Below are 12,680 nucleotides of genomic sequence, written 5' to 3'. Positions count from 1 at the left end.
TTCCATTTGTCTATGTGTTCTTTAGTTTCTTTCATCAATTCCAGTAGTTCTTAGTGCATAGGTCTTTACCTCCTTGGTTAAATCTATTCCAAAATATTTTATTCTTTTTGATGCAGTTGTAAATAACATTGCTTTCTTCATTTCTCTTTCAGGTATTTTTCTTGTCAGTGTATAGCAATGCAACTGATTTTTTGGTGTGTTGGTTTGGTGTCCTGTAACTTTACTGAATTCATGTATTGATTCTAACAGTTTTTTGTGGAGTCTTTAGGACTTTATATATATAGACATATATTTATATCATGTCATCTGCAAAAGGTAATTTTGCTTCTTTTCCCATTTGTATGCCTTCTCTCTCTCTCTCTCTCTCTCTCTCTCTCTTCCTCTTCCTAATTGTGGCTAGTAACTCCAGTACTATGTTGAATAGAAGCGCTGACAGTGGGCATCTGTCTTGTTCCCGATGTTAGAGAAAACGCTTTTAACTGAGTTTCCCCAGTGTGTATGATATTAGCTGTGGGCTTGTCATACATGACCTTTGTTGTGTTCAGGTACATTTCTTCTATATCTAGTTTATTGAGAGCTTTTATCATGAAAGGGTGTTTATTTTTGTCAGACGCGTTTCCGTATCTGTGGAAATGATCATATGCTTTTAATCTTTTAATCTAGTAATGTGGCACATCACACTTTACTTAATTGTGTTGAATCATCTTTGCATCTAAGGGATAAATCCCACTTGATCATGGTGTGGGATCCTTTTAATGTGCTCTTGTGTTAGGTTTGTTGGTATTTTGTTGAGGGTTTTTACATATATATTCATCAGAGATGTTGGCCTATAATTTTCTTTCCTTGTAGTGTTTTTGTCTGGCTTGGGTACGGGAAATGCTAGCCTTGTAAAACAAGTTTGAGCATGTTCCTTCCTCTTCAGTTTTTTTGGAAGAGTTTGATAAAGATCAGTATTCTCTAAATGTGTGATAGAATTTGCCAATGAAACCATCTGCTTTTGAGTTTTTATTTGTAGGGAGATTTTTGATTACTAACTTAAACTCTTTCTCATTATTGCTCTGTTCAAATTTTCTGTAATGTCATGATTCAGTCTTGAGAAATTGTATGTTTCTAGGATTTATTTCTTCTGAGTTATCTAAAATTTTGGTGATAATTCTTTACTGTGGTCTCTTAGGATTCTTGTATTTTTGTGGTATCGGTTGTAATGTCTCCTCTTTCATTTATAATTTAAATAATTTGAATCATCTTTTTTTTATCTTAGTGTCGTTAAATGTCAATTTTGTTTATCTTTTCAAAGAACCAATTCTTAGTTTTGTTGTTTTTTTTTTCATTGTCCTTCTGGTCTCTATTTCACTTTTTCTCTAATCTTAATTATTTCCTTCCTCCTACTAACTCAGAGCCTTCTTTTTTTAGTTCTTCAAGGTGTAAATTTAGGTTATTTGATATCTTTATTCTTAATGTAAGAAACTTTCTTCTTATGACTGTAAACTTCTCTCTTAGAACTGCTTTTTCTGTGTTCTGTAAATTTCAATATGTTGTGTTTCATTTTATTTGTCTCAGGTTTTTAAAATTTTTTTTTTTATTTCTGCTTTGACCCATTACTTATCCTGCAGTATTCTGTTTAGTTTCCGTATATTTGTGAATTTTCCAGCTTTCCTCCTGTAATTCATTTTTCATTTCATATGTATTGGTTGGAAAAGATACTTGATATGGATAAATCTTCTTAAGTTTGTTAAGAGTTGTGACCTAATATGTGATTTATCTGGAAGAATGTTCCATGTGTGCTTGAGAAAAATCTGTATTATCGTGCTGTCAGATGGAATGTTCTGTATCTGTTTGTTAGCTCCATTTGGCTGATGTCTTGTTCGAGTCCATTATTTCCTTACTTTCTATCAAGGTGATCTATCCATTGTTGAAAGTGGGATATTTGACTTCCCTACTATCATTTTGCTGTCTGTTTCAGTCTTCAGATTTGTTTATAATTATATATTTTTACTATTGTTATAGCCTCTTGGTGAGCAGACCCTCATATCATTATATATAATGACCTTCTTTGTTTCTCATTACAGCTTTTGACTTAAGGTCTATTTTGTCTGAGATAAGTATAGGTACTCCTGCTTCTTTTACCTGGAACATTTTTTCTTTCGTCCCTTCACTTTCAGCCTATGAGTTTCCTTAAAGCTTAAGCAAGTCTCTTTTAGGCAGCATATAGTAGGATCTTGCTTTTTTATTTACTTAGCCACTCTGTGTCTTTTATTTAGAGAATTTAAGCCCTTTACATTTAAAGTAATTAATTAGTAAAGATTTGTCGTCACCATTTTGTTTATTACTTTCTAATTATTTTGTAGTTCCTTTATTTTTTCTGCTTTTCTTGCTTTTTTGTTTGATGATGTTTGATTGGTGATTTTTTGTAGTGGTATACTTTGATTCTTTTCTCTTTTTATCTGTGAAAATATTATAATCTTTTACTCTTTGATTACCGTGATGTTCATAATACATCTTACTGTAATAAGTCTGTTTCAAGCTGATAACAACATCGATTGAAAAAGTTCTACACTTGCTCCCCCCAACCTTGTATGTTATTGATGTCCAAATTTACCTGTGTGTTATGTTGTAGCAAACTATTCTAGCTGTAGTATGTTTAACACATTTGTCTTTAAACCTGTATGCTGGAGGTCAGAACGATTTACACATTATTTCTTTTTAGCGTTAGAGTGTTTTGAATTTGACTATATGTTTACCTTTTCCAGTGAATTCTATACTTTTATATGTTTTCATGTTACTAATTAGCATCCTTTCATTTCAGTTTGAAGAACTTCACTTACCATGTCATGTAAGCAGGTCTAGTTGTGATAAATTCCCTCAGCTTTTGTTTTTCTGGGAGTCTTTATCTTTCCTTCATTTTTGAAGGACCATTTTGCTGGGCAAAATATTCCTGATTGGCAGGTTTTTTTTCTTTCATCACTTTGAATATATCATCCTATTCTCTCCTGGCTTGCAAAGTTTCTACTGAGAAATTCACTAACATAACAACCTTATTGGGGCTCCCTTGTATTTGGTGGATATATTTTTTTCTTGCTGCTTTCAAAATTCTCTTTGTCTTCGATTTTTGAGAGCTTGATTATAATGTATCTCAATAAAGATCTCTTTAGGTAGAATCTCCTTGGGTATCTTTGAGTTTTGTGTACCTGAGGGGTCATATCTCTCCCCAGATTTGGGACATTTTCAGCTGTTATTTCTTTAAATAAGTTTTCTGTTCTTTCCTCTCTCTCTGCTCCTGCTGGGACTCCCACCTGTGAATATTGTTTTGCTTGGCAATAGCCCATAATTCACATAGGCTTTCTTCACTCTTTTTCATTCCTACGTCTTTTTTCTACTCTAACTGGATAATGTCAAGAGGTCTGTCTTCAAGTTTGTACATTCTTTCTTCTGCTTGACTGAGCCTGATTTGAAACGCTCTATTGCATTTTTTTCATTTTGTTCCTTGTATTGTTCAGCTCTAGAATTTCTGTTTCGTTCTTTTATATGGTTTCTATATCTTTGTTGAATTTCCAGTTTTGTTCATGTATTGTCTTTCTGAGTTCATTGAATTATTTCTCTATTTCCTTGAATCTCTCTGAACTTCTTTATTTCGAATTCTTGGTCGGGTAACTCCAAGTCCATTTCTTTAGTGTCAGTTACTGGAAAGTTATTGTATACCTTTGAAGATGTCATGTTTCCATCCCTTTTTTCTGTTTCTAATGTCTTCGTGTTGATATCTGAGCATTTGAAGGAGTGGTGACTTTCACCTGAAGGTGACTGTAAGCACTACAGCTAGGTGTTCCGGTCTCTGGTTCCTGGGAGGGTCCAGCAGCGTGGTCCCCATGCAGCCTGTCAGCTGAGACCAACATCAGTGAGTTTGTGGGGGTCTTCTGTGGCTAAGCCTGTAGAGATCCTATGGGTAGCAGTCGTGGCTGGGGCCACTGGGGGTCCTCAGAGGGAATTCCCTTTGGGTGCCAGGTGTGATGTGCTGGTGGGAAGTGTCAGCAGAGCTGGTGTCCTGGCATCTCGTGCTCTTTCAGAGAGAGCTGTCACGGTGCCTAGGTCCTGAAGCACAAGTGTATCTGTGGGGGGGTGGTGCTGGTGTCTGGGATGCAAGGATGTACAGGTTTCCTGTGGAACCTGTCTGGGTCTCTAGGGATCGCCACAGTGACTTAGGACCTGGGGTGGAGAGGGATGCAGCAGCGGCAGGATGACAGTGCAGTCCTGCCTTTGGACCCAGTGGCAGTGTGCAGAGCAGTCATAGCGCCACTCCACTTATGTTTGGTCAAAACCCCAGCTTGGGACCCCAAGGGCAGGGTGTAGAGCAACAGCGGTGTGGCCCTGGTGATTGCAGGTCAGAGCCCCAACTTAGGATCAGGGGCGGTTCAGCCCCAGTTATGACTGGGCAGACCTACAGCTTGGGACCCAGAGTGTTATCAGCATAGCCCCATTTATGGCAAATCAAAGCTACAGCTGGGTGCTGGGTGCATGGGGGTGTGCACAGCAACAGCACAGCTCTGGTTAGAGCAAGTTAGAGCCCCAGCTCGGTACATGGGAGGGTGCGGAACGGTAGCGGCAGCAGCGTGATCCTTGTCTGGCAGGTTAGAGCCCTGACTTAAGACTCGGGCTGGGGGGAGGGGGCACGTAGAGTAACTGCAGCTCCACCCTGTGAGTGGCAAAGTTTTGTGGCATCCTTATCCTAGAGAGTGGGCACAGCAGCACCTGGGGCCCCCAGGGGTAGGTCTTGCTGCAATGACATTCCAGTCGCAGGGAGGGGATGTGGTGGGGACTTCAGGCTGCTCTGTTGGCTGAGTTCAAGGTTCGTGAAGACTGAGTGCAGCTTTGGTAGCCAAGGCTGCAAACATACATGGTGGCGATGAGGCTTGCTGGGCTTCTTTTGCTCTCATTTTCCTCGTGGGGTAAAATCCTACCAAGCGGGTCCCTCTTGGTGCCTGGCTGCTCTGGACCCTGGGATGGGGATGTTGCAAGATGCTTCCTACACTTTCGCATCAGCTGTCCATGTTTGTTTGTTTATCTTTAACTCAGAATGCCGCCAACCAAGGAGGCTCACTGAAGCCTTGACGTCCGGGACTTTTGTGGAGGTCAGTCACGTAGCACAGCATCACAGCTTGACTTCCCTTAGCTGCTTCGATTCTAGCCATCCTGAGTAAACTCAGGTGCCTAGCACTCACCATTCTTACTGCCATTTGTATAAACTATCCAGTCAAACTGGTACCATGTGGCCCCAGATCTCTGGCATACAAAAACTCCTTTTTATCCAGAATATTCCAAGGGATCCGAGTTTATTTCCCGGGAGCCGGCCAAGGGCCAGTCCTGAAGATTGGCTGTTCTTGTGAATGCACAGAGTGTGAGCGGCCCGTCTGACATCTCTGTCTCCTTGGATCTTCAGTTACTGCGGGTGGACCTTGACCAGCACTTCTTAACATCATCTGCCAGCTTCCCTGGTGCATTCCTCCAGATTCTCTGGAACGTCTGTATCAAACATTGTGCCAGTGACTGGTGTGCTGTGGGAGACAGATAGTGAGTGGATTTGCTTGGATGTGCTGTACCTTCATCTGCTCATTGTGCTCTTGGAGGTCTGAGTTCATTCGTGTGTGTTCTGGTTTGCTTCTTGCAGTTTACGCAGCTTGTCATTCTTCAGCATGTGCTAAGGAATCACTCTTTACTGATTCATTCACGTGTTCTTTCAGTAAATACAGATTGAACACCTATTATTGGAGATGCATGCTCTAGGCACTGGGACTATGTGAATGAATAAACCTGACCAAACCCCACCCCCATCGGAAATTACACTCTAGTCAGGACCCAGACAATAAACAATATACATAATAAATGAGTAAATCACATTGTATGTAAGATTGTGTGTAAGAATGTACGTATGTATGAAAATATGTAAGAATGTTCAGACATACTAATGGAGAAAAATAAAGTAGGGTAGGCAGATAAGGAAGAGAGGCAGGAGTGGTGTTTGTGGGTTTTGCGGTTCTAAATAGAGTGAGTGATCATGGAAGGCCTCACCATGAGGGTGAAATTTCAGTGAACGTTTGAAGGGGATGAGGAAGCAAGCCCTTGAGGTATTCTGGGGGGAGAATGTTGCAGATGGAGGACATCACAGTTGAAAAGGCCCCGAGCAAGCAGCAAATGTAGCACACTCTTAGACTAGCTGGGAGACTAGCATGGCTTGCGTGGGGGACGAAGAGCATAGGATCGTGTAGATACTTGTAGATGTCATAAGAATATTAATTTTTACTCTAGATGAAGTGGGGAGCCATTGGAAATTTTTAAGCAGTGTAATAACATCATTTGGTTTTCACTTTAAAAGCATCTCTTTGGCTGCAGTATTGGGAATAGGCTGTGGGTAGGAAGCAGGGACCTTGTTAGGAGTTAATGGCAATAATCCAGATAATTGACGATCATGGCTTGCGTCAGGGTTGTAGCGACGGAGGTGGAAAGACACAGTCAGATCCTGGTTGTACGTTGATGCCGAGCCAGCAGGATTCCTGGCTGATTGAATGTAGGGTGTGAGAGAAAGAAAGGGGTTGAGGATCACTGCCTGGTTTTTGGCCTGAGCAGTGGCAAGCATGGTGTTGCCATTCTCTGCAGTGGGAACTTTTTGTTTATTTGCTTTGCTTTCTTTCTTTTTTTTTTTTTTTTTTTTTTGGTGGGAGAAACAAGCTTTTTCATGGCAGATTAGAAACTAGGTTTTGGGGTTTCTTTTTGAAGATTTTATTTATTTATTTCGAGAGGGAGAGAGAGAGAGATTGAGAACACAAACAGGAGAGGGGCAGAAGGAGAAGCAGTCTCCCCGCTGCGCAGGGAGCCTGACGTGGGGCTCGATACCAGGACCCCAGGATCATAATCTGAGCTGAAGGCAGATACTTAACCGACTAAGCTACCCAGGCGCCCCTAGAAATAGGTTTTGGATATGCCAGATAGGATGTTTCTGTTGCACACCCAAGTTTAAGTCCTCTACTGGGACTTGACATGTCAAGGAGGCGTTTCTGGGGCTGAGGGACCTGTTTGGAAGTCCATCACCATGGAGACTATTTGGAGCTATAGTGAAGACAAGAGGTCTGAATACTGAGTCCTGGGGACACTCCTAGAATAAGGGTTCAGAGATAAGGAACCAGCAGAAAATTGAGAAAATGAAACTACTGATGAGGAGGAGGGAAGTAAGAAATTCTGATGTTCTGGAAACCAAGAGAAGTCTTTAGGAGGAAAGCGGCATCAGACATGTCAAATGTTATTAATGACTTCTATTCTGTGAAGTAAGTAGTTCACATTTTGAAAGGGTGAGGGAGCAAAGTTGACATAAAGAGAGAAACTTAATGAAAAGCTCCTGGACTTGAAAGTGACGGCCCTGGGCCCTGGTGCCAGCTCAGTAGCTTGGCAGCTGTAAGGTAGCACACGTACCAGGCACGGTAGGAGGCCTCGGAAAGTTGTAGGACAGCCGAATGAGGACTGTAAGAATGACCTCAGTAGGCAGGGCTGAAAGAATCTTCAGAAGATTCAGCTGAAATTGGAGAGGGGATTGTAATGGTTCCAGTCAGTATGTTTATGTGATCTCTTTCCCCTTCAGATGTGGGATAGAAAGGTGAGAAAACAGAGACCGATTGATTCCAATCAATTGGAATTGGAAGGGACAGAAGGAAAGAAGGCAGTGCAGTGAAGGGCAGGATAAACAAACAACATATTCTACAATTTAAAAAAGACGAGGTTCAATAAGTCAAGCAGAGAAAGACAATTATCATATGGTTTCACTCATTTATGGGACATAAGAAATAGCAGGAAGATCGGTAGGAGAAGGAAGGGAAGAATGAAGGGGGGTAACCAGAAGGGGATGAACCACGAGAGACTATGGACTCTGGGAAACAAACTGAGGGCTTCAGAGGGGAAGGGTTCGGGGGGATGGGATAGACTGCTGATGGGTAATAAGGAGGGCACGTATTGCATGGTGCACTGGGTGTTACACGCAACTAATGAATCATGGAACTTTACATCAGAAACCAGGGATGTACTGTAGGGTGACTAACATAACATGATAAAAAATTATTATTAAAAAAAAAAAGGCTAGGTTCCAAAGTGATTGCATCATGATCAAAGTCAAAGGAGCCCATGTCACCCTCCATCTAAGCAACATTTGGAACAGGAGGCTCAGGAATGGAGTACCAGTGACGGCCCTTGGGAAAGGTGACGCGGTGTTCATAGACAACAGAGAGCAACTGTGCTCTCATTTCCTGCACTAAGGTGAAAACATGGTAAAGAAAGACAAGAGAAATCGCAGTCAAGGCACAGTGCGAAAACAGTCTGGCCCCCGGAGAGTGGGAGAGCAGGACAGGGCTGATCTGGGCAGTGCCCATGTTTTCAGAAGAGGGGAAGTTAGGAGCCCAAATTTAGAGCATGAAAAGTGTGATATCTTTCCTATATGGGAAAAAAATGTGTATATTGCTATCCTACGGCATCAAGACAGAAGAACATAACCATCCCTGGATGTGCTTGTGGTTTAATTAAGAGTGAGTGAGCCGGGCCACAGACCTCTGTGCCCTGTTCTCGTTGTTTCCCGCCCACTCCCTCTCCTCCTCTGGGTTTTTGTTATTGCTCTCAAGGAAGTGCTTCGAACGTGTTGTATCTTGATTTCACCTGGCTTCTGATAGGGCCGGTCAATAAGGTCTTGTGTACAACATGGAGAAAATACTGTGAACAGTGTGGAAAGTGCCCAGGTAGGGAGATACTGAGCGTTGGAATGGGAGGCAGTGGCGTAGAGCTGAAGTGACCCTAATGTGGGATCAGTACTGACTGTTTCACCTGTGACTCGAGCAGGTTAATTCCTGGGAGGGAGCCTCAGTTTCTTTGTGCAAAATGGGAATAATAAAAAGCCTACCTTGCTGAGTTGCCATAGGGGTCAAATGGCATGAAGCCTTCGTTGTCCCTGACAGCGGGGTGGAGATCTCTTCCTCCACTTCTCTGCCATGTCCTTCCTACTCCTCACCCCTCATGAAGTACCCAAGGACCAATTGATGGGAGGGGGGCAGGGCAGATGAAGGCAGCAGTAGACCGTGTGTAGTAGAAGGGGGTGAGAAATTGGAGATGGTGGGAAAATAAATGTGAGGAGGACTCTTCTCTGCCTTGTGTCCTCAAGAAATAAAATCCCATTCCTATGAGAGAAACTAGATTTAAAAATTCATTAGTTAGTATTTTGCCTTGGATGAATATACATGAAACTGAATTTCAGAAGCTTTTTCCTGAAAACATTACCCTTCTATTGCACACCGAAGCATTTTTAGCCCCCTTAATTTAGAGTCCTGATCAACGAGTGGATTCTTTAAAAGGCATCACATTGTTTCAGCCACTAAGTTTTATCACTGTTATTTTTAACTTTTTGTTTTGACATGTTGCTTTTAACTGTAATTAAAAATTATTGGCATCTGTGTTTACTTTGTCGCTTGTGCGTACCTTATCTTCATAGCAGAGACTAATTAGTATGTGAAGTGCAGTCCCATTAAATCTGCATTAAGGGGGAAGAATTCTAATCTGATCATATGTAAAATATGGTAGAAAATACATTTTAATATTTGAAAGATATGTACACATGAATTCCGTTCGCATTCTTAGGATATAAAGAAATACCGTTTTCACATTTGTTTCCATACATCTTGCCTTGGCTCCATCCCTGTGGGTAGGCAGATTGCAGAACTTAGGAAAAAATTAATCTTCACTCCTGAAACGTACGAAGTGATTTGGGAAAATAACTATTTTATGTGGTGGGCTTGTTTTAAAAAGTAGAATGGGAGCGCCTGGGTGGCTCCGTCCATTGAGCGGGAGACTCTTGCTTTCAGCTCAGATCGTGATCTCAGGGTTGTGGGATCAAGCCCCGAGTTGGGCTCCATACTCAGCAGGGAGTCTGCTTGTCTCCCTCTCCCTTGCAACCCCCCCCAACTCACTCTCTCTCTGACTCAAATAAATAAATCTTTAAACATAAAAAAAGAAAAATAAAAGCAGCATGAACTACCCTCTGGAAATATTTTCTGAAGCGCTAGAATATCATTTCTGGTTTCAGATGGGTTTCACACTTAACCTCTCTCTAATCTTTTCTTGGCTGGCTGCCTCCAGCCACTTAGCGTCCCCAAGCATAACCTGCAAAGTGGCATCTCTTCTGTGAATCTCCTTCTGACTGCCCGTAAAGAGAGGTTTCTTTTGAGACCCCCTCATGTTGGAGGCAGGTAACTTTTGGATTATGACTGTTAATATTATATCTCAAAAAGATTTCACAGTGGCCCCCTTTTTTCCTGCTCCTGCTGCTACCACAGTAGAAAGAGCCGTCCTCTTTTCTCTCTCAGACTCCTTGTTGTCTCCTGCTTGATCCTTGCAATTTTTGCTGTCCTCCTACTCAGAGGAGCCTGAGTAAACTTTTAAAAATAGAAATCAGACTGTGTCACCCCCTGCCTCCTCCATCATCACATTACCCACCTTATACTCTTCCAGTAATGTTAGTTTTTCTTCATTACCCATTTAGGATAGTAGATACCCCCATTTTTTCTTCATGTCACTCATCAGAATTAGTAATTATTTATTAAGTTGGATATTTACCCATCTGTTATGTCTTTTCCACTAGCCTGTGACTCCATGAGCAGCAGGATCATGTCTTTTTTTTAAAACCCCTTTATCTCTACATTGTCATCAGCATTTAGTTGAGGGCATATCAAGGGTTTTGGTTTCTAAGGACTGGATTTGGTTGCGTTTGTCACGGTGGAGCCACCTGCCTCATGCTTCCTGGTGTAGTTCACTGTATGGCACGTGATGCTCTTAAACTACGGTAGCCTGGTCTCTGCTTTTCCCCCAGTAACATTGATCACCATCTGTGAGGGAGACAGAAAGTGCCCTGAGGGCAGGGATCCTGTGTTTGTTGTTTGGGTCGTGTTTGCTGTGCGTAGAACAAGCCCAGAATAGATTCGGTACATAGTTGTGGAAGGGATGAGTGAGTGAGTTAATGAAGTCTCACACCCCTAACATCTGGAATTTATCCCTGTGATAAACAGTTCAGTTCAACAAACATTTGTTAAGTCTCTACTGTGTGCTAATCATTATGCTAGGTAGAAAACAGTTATGCTATCATTTCTGCTTATGATTTAGTTTGCATTAAGATGTGTGCTATTATTCCAATTCGTTTAAAAACTGTAGTATGATGTGACAGAGGCTTTCAAATTGTTTGAGCACTTAAGCCTCATTCTTATTAAACAGATAATTCGGGAGTGGTTTCATACCCACACTTTGTTTCACTACCGGTTTTAAACACCGTGTTGTTAATTACACTTGCCTTGTTCAGACGTGGCTGGTCCTGCCCTCTTGGAATGGCTTCTGGGGCTTAGCATCTTTGATCAGTCTATTTCTCATTTATCTTCTAGGTCTGACTAAGGTCAGATGATGAATATAATGCAGTGACCCAGTGTTTTGCTCTCCACGTCTTACTCACAATCTGATTGTGATTTGCTGACAGTGTGGAAACATTAATCCAGCAAGAGCTTTGTTTGGGCTCTTGCTAGAGAGGCAAAGACCCGAGGTGCTGTGTTAGTTTCAGCAGTGTCTTCCTTTCCTTTCTTCTTGAAGATGGTGTTATTTTTGAAATATGAAACATTTTTCCAGTCTCCATATGTTGAAGAAAATGTCTCCTAGTTCATTTTTTATGTCAAGATGAGATTTATGTACAAGATTGGGGAAATACACTTATTTTTGGTTTGAAATACACCCAGATTTTTTAAATTGTCACCTAAAGTAGGTTGTGACTTTTCTTTTTTTTTTTTTATGAAGCACGTTAAAAAGCCACAAGCAAAAAGATACAATTTTTATATTCTGTTTCTATTTCTAAAATGTATAGTTGACAATTAAACCTTATCTGTATATTTTGTGTTCCTATTTTCAGGAACTGCTTTTTCTCTTAAGTAGGAGACTTACAATTTTGATGATCTTTACTGAAATATACCTTTATATCCTCCTGAATAAAATATATTGCAAACATGGGGATATTAACTACTCCATGCCTAAATATTAGCTGCTAAGGCATTGCCTTCAAGGGGCAAGGGTAACTATTTAATCATCTGCGTCCCTGATAACTTTTTGGTGATTTTTGATCATTATCAATATAATCTGATTAAGTAAGACTGAGTGTATATGAGTTTGTTATACCTTACAGCCATCTGATTGAAATAATTAATTTGATCTTTTTTTGGAGGGGCTGTGGAAGAAAAGCATAGCAATAAAGGAAACATGTCATTGCCTATTCAGATCTTTTTCTGTCTCTAGGTTTAACCTTTTCCAGTCTTAGAGAAATAGTGAAAATTTGATATTACTAGTGCTTAGTACATATCTTAAAGGTTTGCCTTTTTCTTTTGTAGGATGAAGTGGCGCATACGCTAACGGAAAGCAGAGTATTAAAGAACACTAGACATCCCTTTTTAACAGTAAGTGACTAAAGGACAGATGTGATAGTCATAACATTTTAAATTTAAGGGTGTTTTATTGCAAAAACTAAGCCATGAAAAATAACATTTATTTAGGGATGCCATTTTCTTTGTGGAAACACTGTAAGTCTTATTTCTTTGACATGATTGCAATGTATGGCCTCAGTTTACAATATTATGCCT

General features: G+C 40.9%; 1 protein-coding gene across 6 annotated transcripts in view; it reads left to right on the top strand.

The window, feature by feature from the left end:
* AKT3 (AKT serine/threonine kinase 3) overlaps positions 1 to 12,680 on the top strand; it is a 304,406-nt gene that overhangs the window by 195,528 nt on the left and 96,198 nt on the right. For all 6 annotated transcript variants that reach the window (XM_026509582.4, XM_026509579.4, XM_057315024.1 and 3 more), the window contains one exon: positions 12,432 to 12,497. In XM_026509582.4, the coding sequence (XP_026365367.1) occupies positions 12,432 to 12,497 (66 nt within the window). The remainder of the gene's footprint in view (positions 1 to 12,431; positions 12,498 to 12,680) is intronic.

This window comes from Ursus arctos, unplaced genomic scaffold (genome assembly GCF_023065955.2).
Source record: "Ursus arctos isolate Adak ecotype North America unplaced genomic scaffold, UrsArc2.0 scaffold_2, whole genome shotgun sequence".
Classification (NCBI taxonomy): Eukaryota; Metazoa; Chordata; class Mammalia; order Carnivora; family Ursidae; genus Ursus; species Ursus arctos.
The sequence above is the reverse complement of the archived record's forward strand: the minus strand, read 5'-3'. Positions and strand labels throughout refer to the sequence as shown.